The 21,965-nt window shown below is 41.2% G+C and overlaps 1 protein-coding gene across 3 annotated transcripts in view; it reads right to left on the bottom strand.

The window, feature by feature from the left end:
* Window positions 1-21,965, bottom strand: part of IDE (insulin degrading enzyme) — a 441,269-nt gene that overhangs the window by 9,240 nt on the left and 410,064 nt on the right. For all 3 annotated transcript variants that reach the window (XM_030203006.1, XM_030203005.1, XM_030203004.1), the window contains exons 23-24: window positions 10,613-10,685; window positions 3,298-3,365 (exon numbers count right to left, since the gene is read on the bottom strand). In XM_030203006.1, the coding sequence (XP_030058866.1) occupies window positions 3,298-3,365; window positions 10,613-10,685 (141 nt within the window). The remainder of the gene's footprint in view (window positions 1-3,297; window positions 3,366-10,612; window positions 10,686-21,965) is intronic.

Genomic DNA, 21,965 nt, shown 5'->3' on the forward strand with positions numbered 1-21,965 from the left:
TCCCTATCTATAAATCCATGTGCCATAGTAACAGACTGTTGATCAAAATCTTGAAACGTGCTGCATAAACTTCTCAATCTCAAGAACTGAGAGTAAGGTAAATTTTCTTTGTTTTCTTATATGGAACCTTTCAAAGTCTAAAAACGGATTTTTATCTGTTAGTTTTCTACAAACTGTTGTTTCAAATCCATATCGTCCCTTAATGGTCAAAATATCCAAAAATGCAATATGCTGAAAATCATAATGAAGGATAGAGCTCAAATTACAATCCTGAAAATTGAGCCAGCTGTGAAACTCTTGTAGTCCTTTCCACAACGTCAATATATCATCGATATATCAACGCCAAAATCTAACTTCATTTGAAAAAGGATGTCTCTCCAAGAACTAAGTTTCAAAATAGCCACTTTGGGTGCCACAGTGGCCCCCCGTTGTTATTCCCTTAATTTGCTTATAAAGTTTCCTTTTGAAACAAAATTTTTCTTTAAGGGCCAAACTAGCAATATGAATTTAAAAAGGAGTAGGCACCCCAATATTGCAATTCCTGTTACTAAGTGTATCATAGAGAATTTTCAATGCCACATCTTAGGGGATGATGGTATATAATGATTCAATGTCAAGTGACAAGAATGAGATCGCTGGTATTGCATCAAAATCAAGTAACAGGTTTATGATGTGACTAGAATCCTGTACAAAGATTTGATCTGCGGTCGCAAAAAGGCATCCATAGAGGTTGAAAGGGGCTCTAATACAGAACCGATTGCAGAAACTATTGATCATCCAGGGGGGGTCTGTGCCCTGAAAAGGACAGGTACAAATCAAGGTAAGGTGTACACAAAAAGTAGCACATATGAGTTTATCTTGTTGGGCAGACTGGATGGACCGTGCAGGTCTTTTTCTGCCGTCATCTGCTATGTTACTATGTAATTTACGCACTTTAGGTAGAATATAAAGACAGGGTATAATTGGGTTAGACACAGTGAGAAATTATTTCTCCAAATCAGTTGTCTAATATTTTGCCTTAAGTAATACATATTGATCAATTTGGCTTTGTCTAAAATCAACAGGCAACATGGGATGTAAGGTACGTTATCACTGCCCTGACCTGTGATATGCATAAAAACCCAACACTTTTGACAAATTTAGATGCTGAGAAGGCAATTGTATTAATTGGCTGTTTTGGAAACATATGAGCTGCAAGGACCCCCTTATTGATATAGTGTGGGTATTGTACAGTAACCCAATGGTATCAGCAATAGTGAATGGGGCAGTCTGAGTATTTTCCCTTACAGCGGGGTACAAGACAGGGATGTCCACTCTTGCTCCTATTATTTATTTTATATCTCGAGCCTTTACTGTGGAATTTATGACAGGATGACAGTCACTGGAGTGAAAGGAGTCTTATTCTATTGTCAAAAACATGGCCTTTGCAGACTGAATGCTTACAATAACCCTATCCCTAATCTCTTTACCTAGAGCTTTGCTATTAATTCATTTTGGAGAGATCTTAGGCCTATAGTTAAATTTAATGAAACCAGAAGCTATGGCCTTTTGAGGCCAGACTCTGAGGGACTGTAATGGTTCCTTCCCAGTAAAGTGGGCAGATGACAAGGGACAAGGTATTCTTGGGGGGGGGGGGGGGGGGGGGGTACACAAAACTACCAAGGATGCTTTTTCTTTTAATGTTAAGGACAGGGTATTCTGGGGTGCGGGTGGGGTTCACGGTCAGGAGCTGCTAGACTACCAGGGATTGTCAGGTGGCCACTTTGTCTGGGGGGGGGGGGGGGGTGCTGGGTCGGGGCTTCCTGGGGCCGATTTAGACACACAACCTTTTGTTTTATGTAACCCTTCTTGTTACTGCATGACATTTTGCAATGAGCTGCAGATTATTTGCATGATCACTGATTAACGCATTCTGCAGTATATTTTTTCTGCAGGAACCTCATATTAGAAGCCATGCAGTCAGTGGCTCTAACACAAGGCTTTCTGCATCAGCCCCTCTAGGGTGAAAATTGCAACATAAATTGTGTTCCATAATTGTCCATGGGGAAAAAACTGGCACAAATCATACATCAACGAAAAATTATCACAAAACTTGAATAAGTCAATCAGTAAAATCTAGAATTTGTTGCTTGCCATGGAATGATGTGAAACTGACAGTTTAATGTAATGTAACATAACATTTTATATTCCGCTATTGATCTTTCAGTTCTATGCAGATCACAACGAAGAAACTGGTCAGTACCAAGAAGTACAATAATCGTTAAAGAAAACTACAATAAATAAATAAATAAAAGTAAATATAAGCTGAATGCATACTACAGAATGAAAAAAAAAAAACAACTTATACCATCAGCAAAAGTAACTCTCACAACATGTGACTGTTCTGGCTTACCAATGCCTTCCTTTAGGAGTGTCATAATAGTGCCCCCCTTTGCAACATTCCCCCTAGTACCCCTACCCTGCTCATTGTGCTGCAGCCACTGCAGAACTGAATGGACACTGGTTTTTGCACTCCTGTGCAGCCTAGCAGTTAGTGCAGCGCACTTTGATCCTGGGGAACTGGGTTCGATTCCCACTGCACTTGTGATTTTGGACAAGTCACTTAACCCTCCATTGCCACAGGTACAAATAAGTACCTTTATAAACTATGTAAACAGTATGAATGTAGTTGCAAAAACCACAGAAAGATGGTATATCAAGTCCCCTTTCCCTTTGCACCCTGCACAGATGCACCACTCACACAGCCCTTAGGGATGGCCCTGCTTCTATTTGACTTCCACTACTGGGTTCAAATTTCTTCTCTTTTCTCCTTTGCTGCTGTTTTTGCTTATGTCCAATATTGCTGACACTGCTCCTGCAATTGCCACTGCTCAGACTTACCATTTTTTTTCCCTTACCTCTCTTCTACCACTCCTGCTTGAGAGCTGCTGACACTACCAGGTACCAGGAAACAATGTGCAGATCTCTTAATATGACCAAACAAATATGCATGTGTGTGTGTGGGGAAGGGGGGAGGGGTTCTCAAATTCTAATATGCAATAGTTTCAAAAAATTATGAAAGAGAATACATTTTATATTTAAAATTTATGATCTTACACATATAAAGCTGTGTTATACACTTACAGAGGCATACAGAATTATTTCAACATCTCTGATTTTTGGTCAGCTATACTGATGAATTCCTTTAAGGTAGAGCATTAATTCTAGCGCCAATAAACAAGTTCACATGATTTCAAAGAGAATGGTTTTATCAAATAATCGTATTTACTCGTTCATGGGATGTATTCTATAACATACCTGAGGGAGGGCTGGTGCTGGTGCCAGATTTACATCATTTTGGCTTGGAAACTCACCAACAACAGGACCTAGAAAATACATTTTCAAGTGCATGATCTAATTTTTCTAGTCATAGTGTTTTACAACAAAAACAATCTTTTTGAATCATTACATTGTTTTATCATCAATCATGTTAAAGAGAATAATAAGAGGATGATGGAGATGGCCACCTTATTTGTCTTGAGCAGAAATGGATTTCTCATTTGCAATCTTTGGAATTATCAGGTTCCAGTAATGAGTAGGCGAAACATCCTAGGCTGATGCTGTCCAATTGGTTTAGCCCCTCTGTGGAGGGGGACACCAGGAAGTTCGGATCCAATCAATTCACAGCTGTAAAGTGATGTCATCAGGGAAGCCCTGCAGGGAGGAGGAGTTGGGACAGCAGCCAGCCAATGAGAGTCCATCTTCAGGGAGATGGGCGTTCTAGGATGTCAGCTGGCCAATAAAAGGAAGCAGCAGGAACAGCTGGGGGCGGAACCAAGCCCGTGCCCCACAGACACTGCTTCTTTGATGGACCCTTAACTTCCTTGCATTTTTGGTAAGTCACCATTACTTTTTTGCTTTACATTTCAGTACTCCCCCCCCCACCCCAATTTCTTGCCAGTAAATGTAATTTGAAAAAGAAACATATGTGACACGGCTTTCATACATGCAAAGAAGCTGCATGTAAGCTGTTATACTATTTTTTTTTGTGCTCCATTTTCCCTGCCATGTTTCTCCCCTTCTCCTACTTGCAATAATGAAGAACCAGCAAGGTCCACACCTCACATTAAAATTTCCACGGTAAAAGGTAGGGACTGCTTTTGTGCATGGGGTCGGAAATGGTAGTGCATCGCATCGCATTCACATTATAATAAAAATTAGCTCATTTGCATTCCGTTTTCGTTAGCTGCTACTGTGACAGGAAAATGGCTTGGAGAACCCTTTTGTGCATGTCCCGGTTTCCTACTTGTGCACTACACTGGGTAGAACCAGTTTAAAACCACGTTGCTGGCTCGTTAAGTTTAGTGCACCTGGCCCTCAGTCTACTTTTTGTAATAGCTGCTAATCTGTATATACTAGATCATCTATTCAACTTCTATACAACATTTTTCCAATCTGGGATCATGGGTTGTTTCTATTGTACACCCAGAACCATCTGCACTGCTGTAAAACCCAGCAAGAAAAACTTATCCTATCTTCCAGGCCAAACACTGGTAGATTTAACAGAGCAAAGTCTATAGCTGGTGAAATATCTCTGTGAAGTCTTTGCAATAAAAAAGCAAAAACCGGGGAGGAAGTGACGTCACCGATGTAGTCGGTAGCCAGAGTGTAGAGCTCCGCGGGTTACAGCCATAAAAGAGTGTCTACCCTATGATAAAAGCGAGATAATTAATCCCGCGACCGCTGAAAACGGAATATAATAGCGTATGGCGGCTAGAAAAAAGTTGGCGAAATACAAATATTCGGCGGATTCGCCGCGGGCTGTTAAAAAAGTGAGCGTGGCCCAACTGCAGAGCGGAGCTAAAATGGCGCCGACTGAGGAAGAAGAACCCGATAACGATATGGAGGATACCGAGGTGGAAAGGAGCGAAATCATCCGATGGTTTCAAGAGCTCAAATCGGAGATGATCAACACCAGGAAAGCATACAGTCGGCGGTTGCAGAGCTCAGGGAAGAGGTAAAAGATATGGGTCAGCGCGTGGTTGAGACCGAGGAGCGAACAGAGGCAATGGCGGGAGAATTAAAAATGTTAAAAAAGAAAGTAAATACGGAACAACAAGTGAGATTGAATATAGAGCAGCAAATAGAGGACTTAGAAAACTGCTCCAGAAGGAGTAATTTACGTTTTAAAGGCTTGCCGGAAGAATCTCAATATAAGGATGTAGAGAAGACTGTAAAAGAGATCTGTGCCTATATTTTGAATCAAGGAAAAGATCCCCAAGAAATGCTGGAAGGGCCCACAATAAAAATTGATAGAGCCCACAGAAGTTTGGGACCGCAGAGGAGTGACCTCCCCAGAGACATAATTGTATGCTTCCATGATTTTCAAGTTAAGGAGGCAATATGGCGGAAAGCACGTGCTATGGGGGAAGTGGAATGGAACAATGTAAGGGTTCAGATTTTTCAAGATCTGGCGAGAGCAACTCTACAAAAAAGGCGGGACTTTAAAGATATCACTAAATATCTGCAAAAGGCTGGCCTGAGATATAGATGGCTGTATCCCAGCGGCATACTGGTATCAGTGGGCGGCCAAACAAAGAGAATACTGCAAATAGAAGAAGCATGGAAAATATTGGCATCATTAGGATGTACGGACTTGCCAGAAGTAACAGCGACACCTCAAAGCTCCCAAAAAGACAAACCCGTCAAAGGAATGGGGGGATGGAAACAGCAAAGCAGAGGCAACATTAGAAGGAGCCCAACATATGAGGACCGAGGGCAAGAGAGAGATGCCGAGACTTGAAAAGCTACTGGTTTCAGGGCAAAAGCCCGGACCTAAACCTGGTACTATGTACAATGTGTTATATGAGACGTTATGTTAAGAAATATTGAATGTTTTCCTATTTCTGTTTTCTATGATTAAAAGGGGGATTAGACGAGAGGGATGATTATGGGTAAGGGGGGACATGAAAGATAAATTGATGATGAAAACCCCATCGGAACGACACTTCCTTAGGGATCTAACTGGCATCTAAGCTTGGAGGCCAGTCGAGGGGAATTAATGGGGGAGGGGAGGGGCAGGGGGGGAGTAGGGAGGGGGGTGGGATAACAGTGGGATCATGGAATGTGAATGGCTTGAATACCCCTGAGAAAAGAAGTATTATATATAGGGAAATCAGGAAAATGCATTGGGACATTGTAATGTTGCAAGAAACTCATATTCAAAAGAAAGATGAAAGACTAATACAATATAAAAATATGGGCACTGGATTTTTCCAGGCTGACCCCAGAGGGGGGAAGAAGGGAGGGCTGGCAATTTATATAAAAGATACAGTAGCCTTTGTTCATGAACAAACATATGTGGACAGCCAGGGTAGATGTATAGCGATTAAAGGTAAAGTAAATAATCAACCAATCACATTAATTAATGTTTATGCTCCTAATGAGGGGCAAGGTGCATTTTTTGAGGCTTTAAGGCTGGAACTGCTCCAATTTGTATCAGGGGATATAATATTAGGGGGTGATTTTAACTGGGCCCTGTCAGACTTGGACCGCTCTAAAGGTGAGAGGGGAAGTGGTCAGGCAAATACGACCAAGCTTCTGAGAATGGTCAAGGATTTAGATTTGATTGATGTTTGGAGGATGCAACATCCGGGGCAACGGACTTACTCCTTCTTTTCACACGCACAGCGTACTTATACTAGGATAGATATCCTCTGGAGTTCCCGTAATTTATGGGGTAAGGTAAGGGATTCGGGTATAGGAACCATCCATGCATCAGACCATGCACCTATTTGGATCTCTTGGAAGGGATTAGGGAGAGAACGGGGACATACTTTTTGGAGACTAAATGAATCCTTGCTAGACACTGCAGAGGCTTGTGAAGAAATTAGAATAGTGATACAAGATTACTTAAAACATAATGATAATGGGGAAATCTCTGATGGGATCCTTTGGGATGCTCTAAAGGTGGTGGTGAGAGGGCATTTAATTAGGAAAGGTAGTCAGCGTAAGAGAGAGGGACAGCAACAGGAGTTGAGGGTGCGACAAAGGCTAGTCACTCTAGAAGCTCAACATCAAGGGGGACGAAATCAGGGCATATGGGGGGAACTGAAAGAATGCAGGGCAGAGCTACAACGGATTCAATTGCGCCAAATGGAATATCATCGCAAACTTATAAAACAGAAGTATTTTGAGTATAGCAATAAAGCAGGGAAAATGCTGGCACGAAGTTTAAAACAACAACAGATAAGCAATACAATCACCAAGATAAAGGGGGTAGGAGACCAGTTAGCTCACCAAGATAAGGAGATTCGGGAAAGATTTGCGCAATACTATTCAGCCCTGTATGCCAAAGAAACGAGAGTCAGCGAGGTAGAAATTCAACAATATTTGGAAGGGTTAGGCCTACAAAAGCTAACGGAATATCAGAGGGAATATTTAGATAAACCTATTACGATAGAAGAGATAGAAGGAGTAATTAAGGGCTTGAAGGGGGGAAAAGCACCGGGATTAGATGGATACACGGCCAAATTTTATAAGTTGATGGGAAAGGAAGTAGGACCGGTACTAGGGAGGGTGGGAAATGCATGTTTTAGAACAGGGAAGTTACCGAAGAGTATGTATGAAGCGGGGATTTCGGTCCTCCCTAAGCCAGGTCGAGATCCAACACAATGTGGCTCGTATAGACCGATCTCTTTAATAAATATTGATATTAAGATACTGGCTAAGGTAATGGCCGAAAGAATTAATACATTTCTACCCCAGTTAATTCATTCGGATCAATCAGGCTTTATACCCAAAAGGCAAGTAGCTGACAATATTCGGAGAACATTAAACATAATATGGGAGGCACAGCAACGGGAGGAAGATATGGTGCTATTAACAACTGATGCAGAAAAGGCCTTTGACCGTGTGGAGTGGAATTATTTATGGGAGGTATTAAAGGTCATGGGATTTGGTACGGGGATTTTAACTTGGCTCCAGGGATTATATGCAGCACCGATGGCAAGGATAAAGGTCAATGGGGGATATTCAGATCAGGTACAGATACAGAGAGGAACTAGACAGGGGTGCCCACTTTCACCTTTGCTCTTCGCTATAGCAATTGAGCCGTTTGCACAGAAGATTAGGGAGACAACACTGATACGAGGATTTCAAGCGGGAACAGGGGAACACAAGATAGCTTTGTTTGCTGATGATATTCTCTTTTATGTAAGTCATCCGGAAGAGTCTTTACCCTGCATTTGTAGTGAGATTCGAACTTTCGGAGAGTTGTCAGGATTTAAAGTAAATTACGATAAATCTGAAATTTTGAATATCAATACATCTCAAATTGGGTTGGAAGCACTGTTGCATAGACTTCCCTTCAGGCATGCAAGAGATAATTTTAAATATTTAGGAATTCGGATCTCAAGGGATATCACACAGTTATATGGATTGAATTACGCTCCGTTATTCCGGGAACTGCGTACAGATATGAGCAGGTGGAAAAACGGACTGTTATCATGGTGGGGTAGGATAGCGGTGATAAAGATGAACTTGGTTCCCCGGATGTTGTTTCTATTCCAAACATTGCCGATGGAAGTTCCCACAGCAGCTCTAAATAAATTACAAGCTGATTTGTCTCGGTTTGCGTGGGGGGGCAAGCGGGCTAGAATATCGAAAAGAATTATGTGGGGGAAGGTGGAGGAGGGAGGAAGGGGGCTACCCAATGTATTGTGGTACTATCAAGCAGCGCAGTTGAAACAGGTGGCGGAATGGAGCAAAGGGCATAGATCACCTGTGGCGACTCTGGAACAAGACTTAATATCTTTGTGTAACTTGGAAAGAGGAGTGTGGGGATCTGTAAAGATGAATAACTCACAACAGGGACATAATAATCCATTCATATCTCACTTGCAACATATCTGGGATGTACTAAAGAACAAGTTTAAGAAGGGGGTAAAAACCTCTACCTTAGCATATATTAGGCAAGAAGCTGAGTTTCCCGCAGGGCGAGAAGGAGGGGTATTTCGAGAGTGGAATCGAAAGGGACTGAAAAGATTCAGGGACCTTATGTCGGAAGGGGCGTTAAGAGAGTTTGTAACCCTTCAAAGGAAATTCGGACTGCCAGATTCTGACCATTATGCTTATTTACAAGTTAGGCATTTTATGAAGGGACAAGGGTGGTTGCAGTCCGATCCACGTGAAAGAGAGGTATTGGAAAACATATGGGAAACCTTGGAGGGAGGAAAGAAGGGAATATCCAGGCTATATAGATATATAAGGGGAGACAAAATGAAGAAATTACCATATATGACAGTGTGGGAGCGAGATCTAAATATTGAACTGAGTGTGAAGGAATGGGAAAGGGTGTGTATGGAGGTGAAAAAAGCATCTATTTGTGTATTAATTAAAGAAAATGCTTACAAAGTTCTAAGTAGATGGTATTACACGCCGGACAGGTTAAAACGAATATATCCCAGTACATCTGACCAATGTTGGCGATGTAAGGACGGGATAGGTAGCTTTATACATGTATGGTGGGAATGCTTGTATATACAATCATTTTGGGTGGATGTTACCATGCATTTGACACACATTCTGGACACACAATTTCCAACAGAGCCAAAATGGTGCTTACTAGGTTGGGGAAACAAAAGGGGTCAGAAATGGCAAAGGAGGCTTAAAAGATTGGGGTTGGCAGCCGCAAAGTTGGAAGTTGCGGCTCACTGGAAACAGAGCCTTGGCCCCACTATTGCATCATGGAAGATGAGAATCAAGAATATTGCAGGCCTGGAACAGTTGACTGATAAGAGACTGGGTAAATACAAACCTGATGCTAAAGAGTGGACTCAATTGGAGAAATTATGGTCTAATACAATGTAAGAAACAGGGGATACAACCAAGAAGTGGACAGTAATGAATAGGGGAGGGTGGGAAAAGGAGGGGGGGGGGAGGGAAGAAAAAAAAAAAAAAATATTAAAACTGATGATACACTGAGATGTAACTAAACTGTTTTATGTTATTCTTAATGTTGAAGGCAGCATAGCCTTATATTGTGTTCTATAAGTTGTGTCTAATAAAAATTTTCAAATTAAAAAAAAAAAAAGCAAAAACCTGATCCTAATAAACGTGTATTATTGGGCTCTCAACCCCCCACAACCTCTCCAGCATTTTCCATCTCCATATCCAAATATCTGTTGAAGTCTCTCTCTATGGTGTAGAATACATTCTCAGCAAAACCTTAAAACCATTCTCAGTTATAATTGCTGAAATTCCCAGTGCTTTAGTTCTGCCCCAGAGCTCTTTCCATTCATTATCACATATCCCTCTACCCAAATCCCCTTCCCAAGCATTCATATATTTAAAGCTTCTTGTCTTCTCACCTAGTTAAGCAACGAGTACAAAATATTTTACTGCATTTTTCATGGTTCTCTGACACTTGAAGTACAAAGTGGTGCCTCTTTTTTGTATAATAAAGTTTCCTTTAGCACTACTAACCCACTGCAGACAACATGACATATCAAATATGTAGCTAGGTAAAATCCCACCATGAACTGCTGCTGCATTAGTTAAATGGTAGAATTGGAAATTCAAACTTTCCTCTTCAGTTTTTCAGAAAATTTAAAATAGTGTATGTGATACTCACAGGAATCCATCTCCCTTGCAAGGACATGGACTGATACTTTGTGTCTTCTGGGAGCATCAACCAATAACAAATCCTGTGGAAGAAATTCAATGTTACTTATTCTGTAATAGAAGTACTTAAATTATTGAGTTATGTATGATACAAGAAAAAAATATGATGAAGAAAACAAAATTATCATGAAAAATAAAGGAAGTCAAGAAGAAGTTAGACCAACAAGGACCCAAACTGAGAAAATTAGTACCTGGACATACTGAAGAGGGATAATGCAAATGGACAAAGTGGAGTAGGCCAATACAGGGAATACATTTTTGAATAAATTCTTCAGGCACTGACAACCTGGGCTGAATCAATAAACAAATGGGAGGAGTTGGTGGAATAGATTTTCCAGTCTGTTTGCAAAGTATCTGAGAATCAATTGAGTGAATCTCTTATTTGGATCTGAGACACATAGTTGACGCAAAATATGGAGAACTCTGTTGTTCCAACACCACTGTTATGTTCTTTGGGCAAACCACCCAATTGAATGTCTCAAATGTGAAGACTAGTCATACCTGGTAATATTGAGAACCACTCAGCTTCCAAGTTCTGTAGCTTGCCACAACAAGTCTTTAGATATGACTAGCATCCCCCCTCCCCTCCAGATAAAAAGCATAAAGTCTCTCTGGAGACTAATAGTTGTTGGTGAGGAAACCAGAATAAAGCAGGGTTTGAAATAGAAAAATAGATGGGGAGGATATTCATCTTTGTCACTGATATACGACCCTACCATGACAACAAACTACTCTTCCACCACAACAGATCTGCTCTAATCTGTTGCAGCAAGGTTGTATAAATTATATTGACATAGTAAATTTAGATCCCTAGTTATGTGTACACCAAGGTAGCCAAAAAAAAAAAAAGTCCATTTAAACAGAAAGCTCTGCCACAGTTGATCTTCTTCAGTTGAATCAAGTGTAATTAACCCCCAAGTATTTCTCATTTACTTTAAATCCTGCCAAAAACCCATAAATGGATAGTTCTTTCAATATTATTGACAGAGATACTACCAGGTGGGTTAATATGTAGCAATATGTCATCTGCGAAGAGAGTGATCCTAAGCTCTGTTCCCACCTGCCGTATTCCTGTAACATCAGGGTTCAGGGGAAAGGTTCTACTGAAATAGCATAAAGCAGGGGACAGAGAGGGCAGCCTTCATGTGTGCCTTGCCCAAATGGGAAAGAATCAGTACAGCTCCGTTAACTCTAATTCAGGCTCCTGTGAACCCACGTACAAATAAATATAGTCTCCAAATCCCATCTTTCTCAGTACTGCCCATAAAAACTGCCACTGCACCTGATCAAAGGTTTTCTCCCCATTAATGGCCAATAGGATCTTCTTTTCTAATGACTGTTGTGCATACCACATAAGGTGCAATGTCTGTTCAACATTGTCTGCAATTTGATGCTCAAGAACAAAGCTAGAATTTTTGTGATAAGTTTAATGTCAGCATTCAACAAAGAGATCAGTCTATAAGAGCCACATGCTGTCAGGTCTTTCCCAGGCTTAGCAAGCACAGAAATGCCAGCCTTTCATATAGAAAAAGGCAGAGTCTCCCCTGAAGTAAGCCATGGGTAACCTTCGTTAACAAAGGGACTCTCTCTCCCAAAAAAAATCTTATAGAAAGGGGCAAAAAGGTAATCTAAGCCTGGGGCTTTTCCAATTTTAAGTTCCTGATTGCTAGTTCAACTTCTGAAGTGGAAATGAGGGCCTCCAAGTGGTTCCTAGCCTATTCAGATAAACTAGGAAGGGTAATCGTGCCTAGGTATTTCTGAATAACTGTTGCATCTAATGAACATTCTTGCAAGTATAATGCACAATAAAACCCTAAAAATTGGGCCCTAATATCCTTATCTACATAGTAAATATTGTTTCCCCATCCCTTAATTTCTTTTGAATTGTCTGGGATATCCTACATCGTCTCAAGTGGCTAGCCAACATGATTGTATACTACTTTGTACTTTCATATATCACTTTGTATGTTTTTGACAAGTATGTTATCTTCCTAAGAATTTTCCTTGAATATTACTGTAAACCACTCAGAGTGGTATATAAGCCCGATGTAAAGTAAAGTAACTTAACAGAGCAGTTCAAAAATTCAAAAATATTTTGCTTCAATTTTCTGCACAAATATTCTCTCTCATCTATCTGGAACTCAGTAGAAACCTGCTTTTATTCCCTTAAAAATTGCTGATCCAAATGCACTTTATGTTGCGAATCATGAAACTTCAAGCGCTCTCACAACTTCATTTTTTTTAAATTCATCACACTTTATAAGGTGGCCCCTTACTACTGCTTTAAGTACATCCCAAAAGATCCCATCTGAAACATCTGGTGTATCATTGAGAGCTACATAGTCATGTATAACCTTTTTAATATCTTTGCAAACTAATTTATCTTCCGACTTTCATTAAACCTCCAAAGGTCTGGCTGTCTCTGGCTTCCCATCCTATCTAATGATACCATATAAGATCTATTGAATGTAGGTATCATTTGCATGTCAATAAAGTGAACAGTTTTTATAACTGTTATGTAGAAGATGCCACATATCAATAACTTCAAGGCCTTGGCAAGCTCAAGAAGAGCCTTTCTATGGACTTTATTCTGGGGGGGGGGGGGGGGGGAGGGGCTATTACAGTAATCATGTGAGGCATCTGAACCTAAATTAAAATCTCCACCCAAAAGAATTTTCCTTTTAATAAATGGTAGCAATTTAGATTTGAGATAACAAAAAAAAGGTAGCTTGATTATTGTTAGAGGAATAAACAATAATAGTTATTTCTTGACCGTGTAATTTCCCCTGAAAGAAATGCAGGAACCCAGTAAATCATGATATATAGATCCCACTAAAAATGAAATCCCTCTGTAAAATAAAATGGCTACCAACCTATCTTTCCTGCCCCCTGGATTACTATATGCACAAACATGATGACATATTTTCTGTTGTGGATAGTGTTTATCTCTTTTCTTCAAATAAGTTTCCTGTAAGAGCTCTATATCCCAAGCCAATTTACTTAATTCTTTAAAAACAATATTGCGTTTCCCCTGATCATTTATTCCACAATCCTAACTTAAACCCCTTATCCCTCTTGCTCCCTCCCCTGAAAGATTGAGAGCCTCCCCCCTCTCATGCTCAACCCCCTCCTCCACCCCAACCCACCCAGTCACAGACCAATAGCTATCTGGGTCAGTTTAACAGTCAGAGGAAAGTGCTCATCACCAGAATGGTGCAATGTCTCAAGCATTTCCCTCTGTGACCCGATAGATCCACCTCTTATAAAGCCCCTAGGTTACCCACATTAACCAAACTACATACTTACCACCCCACAAACAAACATTCCTATGCCAGAGAATAATTATGCCTTAATAAAACCATGAAGAAAATTTGCAGAAGGTCATGTAGAAAAAGCAATAGATCAAAATCATAAACTAATCCTTAGGATTAGGAAAATGGTGAGGCCCATGTTGCTCTCTGTGGACCTTCTGCTGTGCGTTGCCCTGTCCAGATGTGCACTGTGTTGGTGAAGATACATTCCTGGCAGATAGATGATGGACAACCAAGCTCCTTAAATGCTCTCCATGCCTCTTTCACCATCTGGAATCTCCTTGAAGACCTTTTGACTCTAAATGACAAAGCAACTGGGTAATGTGACCAGTAGCACTGGTTAAATTGTTGCAAATGGTGTGCAACCTTATCGGAGCTCTCTCTGCCACCGTAAGGTCTGCAATTCTACACTATGTCCCTCTGAGCTCAGGCCTTCCTAGTACCGCTTCTTTTTAAGGTTAAGTCTTAAAAACAGGCAATTAATCTTGAGGTTGCATATCTCTGCAGTAACCAAAGCTGTGGTGAGAGCAGTCCAGTTTAATTGCTGCATCTGGCTGGTCAGGTGTCTCAGAAGCCTCATTTCAAAGCACCACAGTACAAATCTCTTGAATTACCTGCTTGAAGTTTTTAAAATGATCAGTCTCTGGGATACCTTTAAACTGTAAATTGCTTCTCTTCAAGTGATTTTCCAAGTCTTTAATTACATCTTGCAGCTCCTGGCATTCATTTTTATCCTGTTTATGGTATATATAAATTAGTTTAACTTCACAGTTAAGAGTCCATGTGGTCTACAACTTCCTCTGCTTGGGACCCTATCTCTCTTAACTCTGTCTTCATGTCTGTGAGCATGACCTGCACATCTGTTGTCACTACTGCAGTATGTTTAATTCTTTAACCACCGGGCCACGTTGCTTCAAGAGGTCTCAGCATCAGTGACCAAACTCTCTATGTGGACATCCTCATCCATATTGAAGTGTCCTACCCCAATCTTAGTACCTCAAGTTGCAAGTACAGGTGGACTTCACCGGAATCTGGCAATATATTTAATTTTTTTAAGCATTTCCATGTGGCCATAAACTCCCAATGTAAGTTTGCTAAGCTGTTGCTAATTAAATCTCATTAAACTGAAGGGAATTAGCATTTATTTGCTGTTCCAATGGAGCTCTGCATCTATGCTTCCATTCATGGGGATGACGTCACTTTCTCTTTTCATTTCAGAGCTTCTTAATGCACTAAATGCTAGTCTATAAAGAAAAAAAACATCATCATTTCTGAAAAGCATTCAGAAGTGAAAACATTCCAGTTGAACTTTTACTTATTTGATAAACATACAAAGGAAAACAATCTTCTCCACTTTCCATCATTGAAATCTTTAACTAATCCTTTACCTCCCAAAAAAGATAGCAGAAATCAGTGGCGAAATATGTATCAGTACAGTTACTTCTACAGAATTTAGTCTAGTGTTTGCAAACTAATTAATAAGGAAACATGTCTACAATATACACCTGAACACCAAGAAAAAGAAAACTGAGTGGAAAACAGAACCACCCTTACTTCAGGAAACAGCTCAAACAAAGGAAAAAAGAATCTGCCTGACATCCCATCACTCCAGGGACTCTACTTGAACTTCTCAAACTCACACAGGAGTAGAGGACTCATGGGGCATCTTGCTGTTAATAAAAGCAAATAGCTGTGAAGGATCAAAAAATATTTATTTCTCCAAATTATATTTTATAACACACTTGCATGGATATTTCAATTCTCAACTGCAAAACACCTGGCCAAAGCATCAAAAACTTCCTTCTCCTCATCTCCCTGGTCACATCAGGAAAAATTCTAACTTTACAGTACAAACAGTTAATTTTTCTTGATATCTTGAAACAAAAGACACAGACGACAATCCCTGTCAGAGCTCAAACTCAAGGTCACCAATAATGTAGCACAAGTCGCCTTCTCCTCATCCAATCTATCCAACAAGGACGTTATATCCAACACATCCATCTCTGGTTCTAAATCTTGTTGTACTAAAGTTGTTTTTCCTGGATGATAAATACTAAATCCTAAAAAAGCAGATGTATTGATGACTCTGGAATTTTCAACACTAACCTAATAGCTTTTAAACATCTTCTGAGGAGAGACCACAAAGTTGAGGAAATCATAAATTACAATTCCTTGAGATATTCTCCAAAGTTTTAACCTTATTCCCTGAACTGGTCACATTCAATGCTCCCTCTAAGCTGTGCAGGAGTCCTACACCTACACTGCCAGTGGTGGTGCTGTTTCATATAAAATTTTCAATAGCGAAGGACAGACAAGTTCTGCAGGACTCCAGAGGGCCTGCCTGCCCATAGTGATTGAAAACACAATATCGAAGCATCGCCACTCACTGGTAGCAATGCACTTGGAGGACTCCCGCACAGCTTAGAGGGTCATTGGTCACATTTTTACAGTTCACAGAATTAAACTCAGATAAACATTTAATACTAGTCTCAATTTTTCCTATAGACTTCTTGAGTTCAGCAGGCATGAGTCCTGGAGCTTCTAGCTCATTTGAGGGCAGAGTCGACAACCAAAGAGTGGTGAGGCAGTTGAGTCCTCTCGAAAGCAGGAGCCTTCTGAATATGATAATGTATAACTACCTTCATCTTTAAGGATAGGGTACAATGGTACTATGACCTCTTCCCTAGGAGGTGACTCAGTCCAGGACAGAAAACATATGTGCCCTGGGCTCTTTCTCCGTCTCCAACTTATAATGATAGAAGCTATACCCTTGACAAAACCAGTGAAACAGAGCCTCAAGAGGAGATTTACGCCACTCTTAAGGTGGAGAGGGATCAGAAGGTACCCCACAAGATGACTCTTCCGAGAAGTAATGGTAGTCGTCTTCTTAGTCCCATGAGCGGTCCCCCATTCAGCCTCCTCAACATACTCTGATTGGACCGAGCGAGTCTGTGCCTGCCTCAGCTCATTGGAATTACATCCACACTCTGATGGGCAAGCAAAGTACAGCCCTACTGTCAGGACTTTGGGGAAGCTTCCTTCCCAGATGTCGAGAGTGGTACTGCATGTGCTGATGTCGGCACCCTTTGAGGCGCTGACATCAAAGATCTCTCCACAGGCATGAATGGAGCATGAGGGAAGAAACTGGGGCTGATCCACAGCTGGCAAAATGCCCTCAAAGCCTGAGTGGATTGCAACTGCAGCATCTGCAATCTGTGCCAGCTCCTCCCCGAGCATGGCTAGGAACTACACACTAAAGACAGGCATTGGCAAAGATGGGAGGAGCTGGGAGAGAGGCAGCCTGAGAAGGCGCGAGTGCCACACTGGAAGCGGAAACCTGTCTGCTTAGAGACTTATACATTGGCACTCTTCCAAGACAGGAAGTTCATCTCCCAGTGTTGGTGCTTCTCAGGTACTGTATGTCGACGAGGACAGATGCTTATGCTTCTTGGACTTCCCCCAACGCACAGCATCATAGGTCTTCAGTGCTGACATTGAACCTGTATGCGCCCTTGGTGTCGGGTACGATGCTGACCAGTCCTGGGGCCTACTTCAGCACCTTAGCTGAGAGAGGTAGAGACCTTCTAAATGCTGGTACACTCCCAGTGGTAGCTGAAGTCTTGGCAGCCATCGAGGTCAATGCATCAGCCTTTGTGGAGCCAAAAAGTCTCTCCTGTTGAACCTGACATGCCCTCTGTGTCCTCAACTGCATTTGCAAATGGAGAGAACAAGAGTTAGGCTCATGATCATGTCCAAGGCAACTGATGCACTAGTTGTGCAGATCAGTCAAAGAAATCACATGATTACATTAGGCACACCTTTTGAAACCACTGGTGGTGGTGGGGTCCTTTTTGGACATCTAGAAAAGAATCAGGCCAAATTAAATTCCTCAACTGTGAACAGTAAAAAGGGGCAGTGTTCAAATTGAAGTTGGTGCTTCAGCCTAAATGGGCCTAGCAAGTCATGAAAAATAATGCAAATTTTAAGAGCCAAAAACACTACAAAGAAATAAATAACCAAAAGAGACCAAAAAAACCTGCACAGGAAGGCACTATTGTTTAGAAAACAAAAATCTCATCGAGAGAACATGATGACACGTCCTCCCTGCTCTATGAAAAAACAAAGACTGAGGGATCCGAACTCGAACACGAAGGCATCAGAGAATGTGCAGTGAGACGCTACTAGAAATATTTATAATAATCTCGCTAGTCAGCATCTGCACCAGGCTCCATCGGACGACGTCACCCAGCTGTGGGAATACAACTGGCCTGCTTGTCCTTGAAAAATATCTTTACAATCAGTTTCTTTTAATTTATTTTCTTCTCTAAACCTTTAAGAAGATAGATGTTTTTACATGGCTGGAATTACCATTAGGCAAACTAGATGATTGCCTGGCATGCTACATTTTGGTGGTGGTGTAAGTGTATGTATGTGAGGGCAAGAACAGTGAAAGTACAAACTTAAAGGCAGCAGGATTCCCTGGCTCTGCCAGCCGAAGAGGTAATGAATCTGGTCAAGTAGCACAGCCTGTTGCACAGTTGGAGCCTGTGCCGCAGTACTTAACTGCTCTACCTGGCCTTCAATGCTGGTACTGTGAACATAGGAATACATGGGATTACATTAAGATGTGCTGGCCTGCAAGCACATGCTTAGAATATGGCCAAGGTACTGGGACTCCAAACTGGGAACAGCAGTTGGGAACCATGGCACAGGCTCCACTGCTCAATTACGCCAAGGGAGAAACAGCGAGGGCTAGATGCTGGGGAAGAGGAAAGTGGAGAAAGATGATGGATGCTAGAGATGGGTGAATTGGAAGGAGTGAGGAACAAATGGCGATAGAAGAGAAAATGAAAAGGGGTATGCTGCTGGAGAGAGAAAGGGAGATGATGGAAAGGAGTGGGCAGTGTGAGGAGGGATGCTGCACCAGAGTCATTATCAAGTCAAGTGCTGTGACAGAGTTGCAACTACCAGTGGGAAGGTGCTGGAGCTATTGCTAATATGTAAGTCAAGGTTGGAGGCGGGGAGCGCATAAGGCTGAAAATTTACTTAGGGTGTCCAAGAACTCTTACACCCTTCCTGCAAAGTATTCTTTTACTTTCTCATCCTTGTTTTTTTCTGTGGTCTGGCATTTTTGCCTGCTTCTCTGACAATCCAGTTCATTTGGACACTAATACCATTTGTTTTCCTTTACATTGCTTTCCCAAGTCATACAGTTGAGACAATGAAGTAGCAATCCCCCAGCTGAGAACAAAGCAGCAGGGCTCTCTCTAGAACTCTGCAATCATGGACTTGAAGTCTGGCCACCAGTTCCTACTACTGCCCAACTGTTTCCTACATAGACTACAAGTGCTGCCTCTGTAGCATCCTTAACCCTGGCTGACCTAGAAGGCTGAACATCTAAGCCAGGAACAGAATCCACTTCCTTTGTATGGCAATGGTTAGCACTGTTATCCTCCTTTTTTGATCACTTAATCTCAATCTTCGTGATTTAGTGCCCCTTCTTCCTCTCTTGTCACACAGTCCGTTATCCCTTAATTTATACTAAAACTAGAATTGGGGAGATTCAGGCCACAGTTTCCCCATCATTGGACTTTGAGGATTGTATGGGTATTTTTGTTTCTGCAGTGGGTTGGGACAATGTTGTACCTGCAGAGTTTGCAGTTGTTTCTAATTTGCATATTGAGATTTTGTATACTTTTGCATTAGCAAATTTAAATTGTGATCATCTCTGGGAAAAGGTGACAACGTTTTTGGAAAAAAAAAAGGTTTTAATGAATTCTGTTAGAGCAAACAATTTCTAATACAACAGTCCACACCCCATCCTTCTATGTGCAAAAAATTAAAAAGTTACAGAAGTTCAAACATGTAACTTTTCAGACTGCTTATGGACCTCTGACATGAAAAATAAGCTAACATTTTGGACCTGCTACTTTAGTCACCTTTTCACAGAGATTGTCACAATTGATTTCTAGGATAGAAGAGAACTTGTAGACTGAATGCATTCACTGCATGGTTCTGTAGTATCTTTTAGTAAATGAGTTTTTGTCTAATGTAGTATTAGTTGATATGTTTAAGGAAGTGCAAATCTGTGCAGTGTTGAAGGGAAATGGGTCAGATTTTTTCAGTAGTTAGTAACATCCACACAATTCAAATTTGATGGCACTAGCCAAGATTACTGAATCTGTGCCATACTATAGTTGCAGGAGTTTCTGGAATCCATGAATAAGCTAGTTCCAGTCCAATCTGGTTATCATTCCCACTTTTTTTTATTTATTTGCATGAAGTCTTTATTGAACAGGATAGCGGTACAGTATTGCCTCATACATATCAAACAAAATGAACTACCAATATTCTTTAAACATGCAAATGTAAAATTCCTTATTCACTCCAACACGCCATCCAGTAACATCGTATTTGAACCTCTATAAACTTCAATGTTTTAAAGTACATTTTCTATAATTTTACATATCAATAAGACCTCCTTCTCCCCTCTTCCCCATCCCCCCAACTACCCCACCTCCCTTCTCATTCCCACTTTTAATACAGAGACTGTTCTTGAATGATATGGGGGTGGTTGTAGAAATGGAGATTCTGCTATGCTGATTTCCTTGACCTATCACCTGTACTTCATACAATCAATGACTACATTCCACTATAGCGACTGACTTGGTTAGCTATTAAGGGAAAGTGGTAGCCTGGTCTCTTTTTGCCCAACTGGTCACAAATATTTGTAGTAAATAACCAATGTTCAGAACCGTAGCAGCTTAATTCAGGAGTTCAAACCTCATTTTCCCCTTATCACTTTAAATGTATAAGGTTACAACTTCTATGCTTAAATGGCAATTTTATAAGCTGGCACCTAGTTTATAGAATACTAATGGCTTACACGCAGGACTGGTGCCAATAATTGACAGTTACATGAATTAGAGCTAGGTGCTATTCCATAAAGAGTGTACCTAACCTGGTTAAGTGTGCAATTGTCAGGGGTTGGGCAGCGTACACAAGTGATGAGTGTACACTGTATGTCATACTTGGGTGTGTCCACGTATACCAGCCATTGACCTGTTGTAACTAGGCATGCCTAACTTTTGTCATGTCAATGAGGTTTTGAGCTAATATTCTACAACATCTTAGGTGCATCTTAAGCTTTTACAGAACTGGTGCTAAATGTGCCCCTTTATGGTGCCTAAAATTAAGCTACTTATACAAAAATGATGTTAGGCAAAACCTGACTGGGGTGAGGTTATGTTTATTTATTTGTTACATTTGTACCCCGCACTTTCCCACTCATAGCTGGTTCAATGCGGCTTACATAGTAGTAGAATTACAAAGTATAATGCAGAGAAAAACAGGCTAAGCTTAGCAGAGTAATGGGGATGTATGGATAGGTAATATTATAAGGGAGAGGGGTTGGAGGAGGTAGGAGGAGGTACTAGTAATAGGCTAGATTGAGATCGTCAGGGATAGGGTAAGGATAAGCATAGGGCAGATTGGAAGAGGCATGGTCTGAGTCATTGCCGTTGTCACAGGAACAGGTGATGAATAGGTGGGTTTGTAGGGTTAGGTCGTGACGTTGGGATAAGCTTCCTTGAATAGATGGATTTTCAGCGATTTTCTGAAGGGTAGGTAGTTTTTAATAGAACAAATGGATCTGGGTAGGGCGTTCCAGAGTTTACTGCCTTTGAAACTTAGTGTATTTTTCGGACTATAAGACGCACTTTTTTCCTCCCAAATTTGGGAGGAAAATGGGGGGTGCATCTTATAGTCCGAATGTAGCCTCCCTCCCTCCGTTACAGGCACCCCTCTCTCCCTCCGTTGGAATTTTAAAATTCCAACGGAGGGAGAGAGGGGTGCCTGTAACGGAGAGAGGGAGGGAGCCTGTAAAGGAGGGAGGTGCCTGTAACGGAGGAAGGGTTCCTGGAACAGGGAGGGGGGCCTGTAACTATTTTTCGGACTATAAGATGCACTTTTTTTTCCCTCCAAATTTGGGAG

Source organism: Microcaecilia unicolor, chromosome 5 (assembly GCF_901765095.1).
Source record: "Microcaecilia unicolor chromosome 5, aMicUni1.1, whole genome shotgun sequence".
NCBI lineage: Eukaryota > Metazoa > Chordata > Amphibia > Gymnophiona > Siphonopidae > Microcaecilia > Microcaecilia unicolor.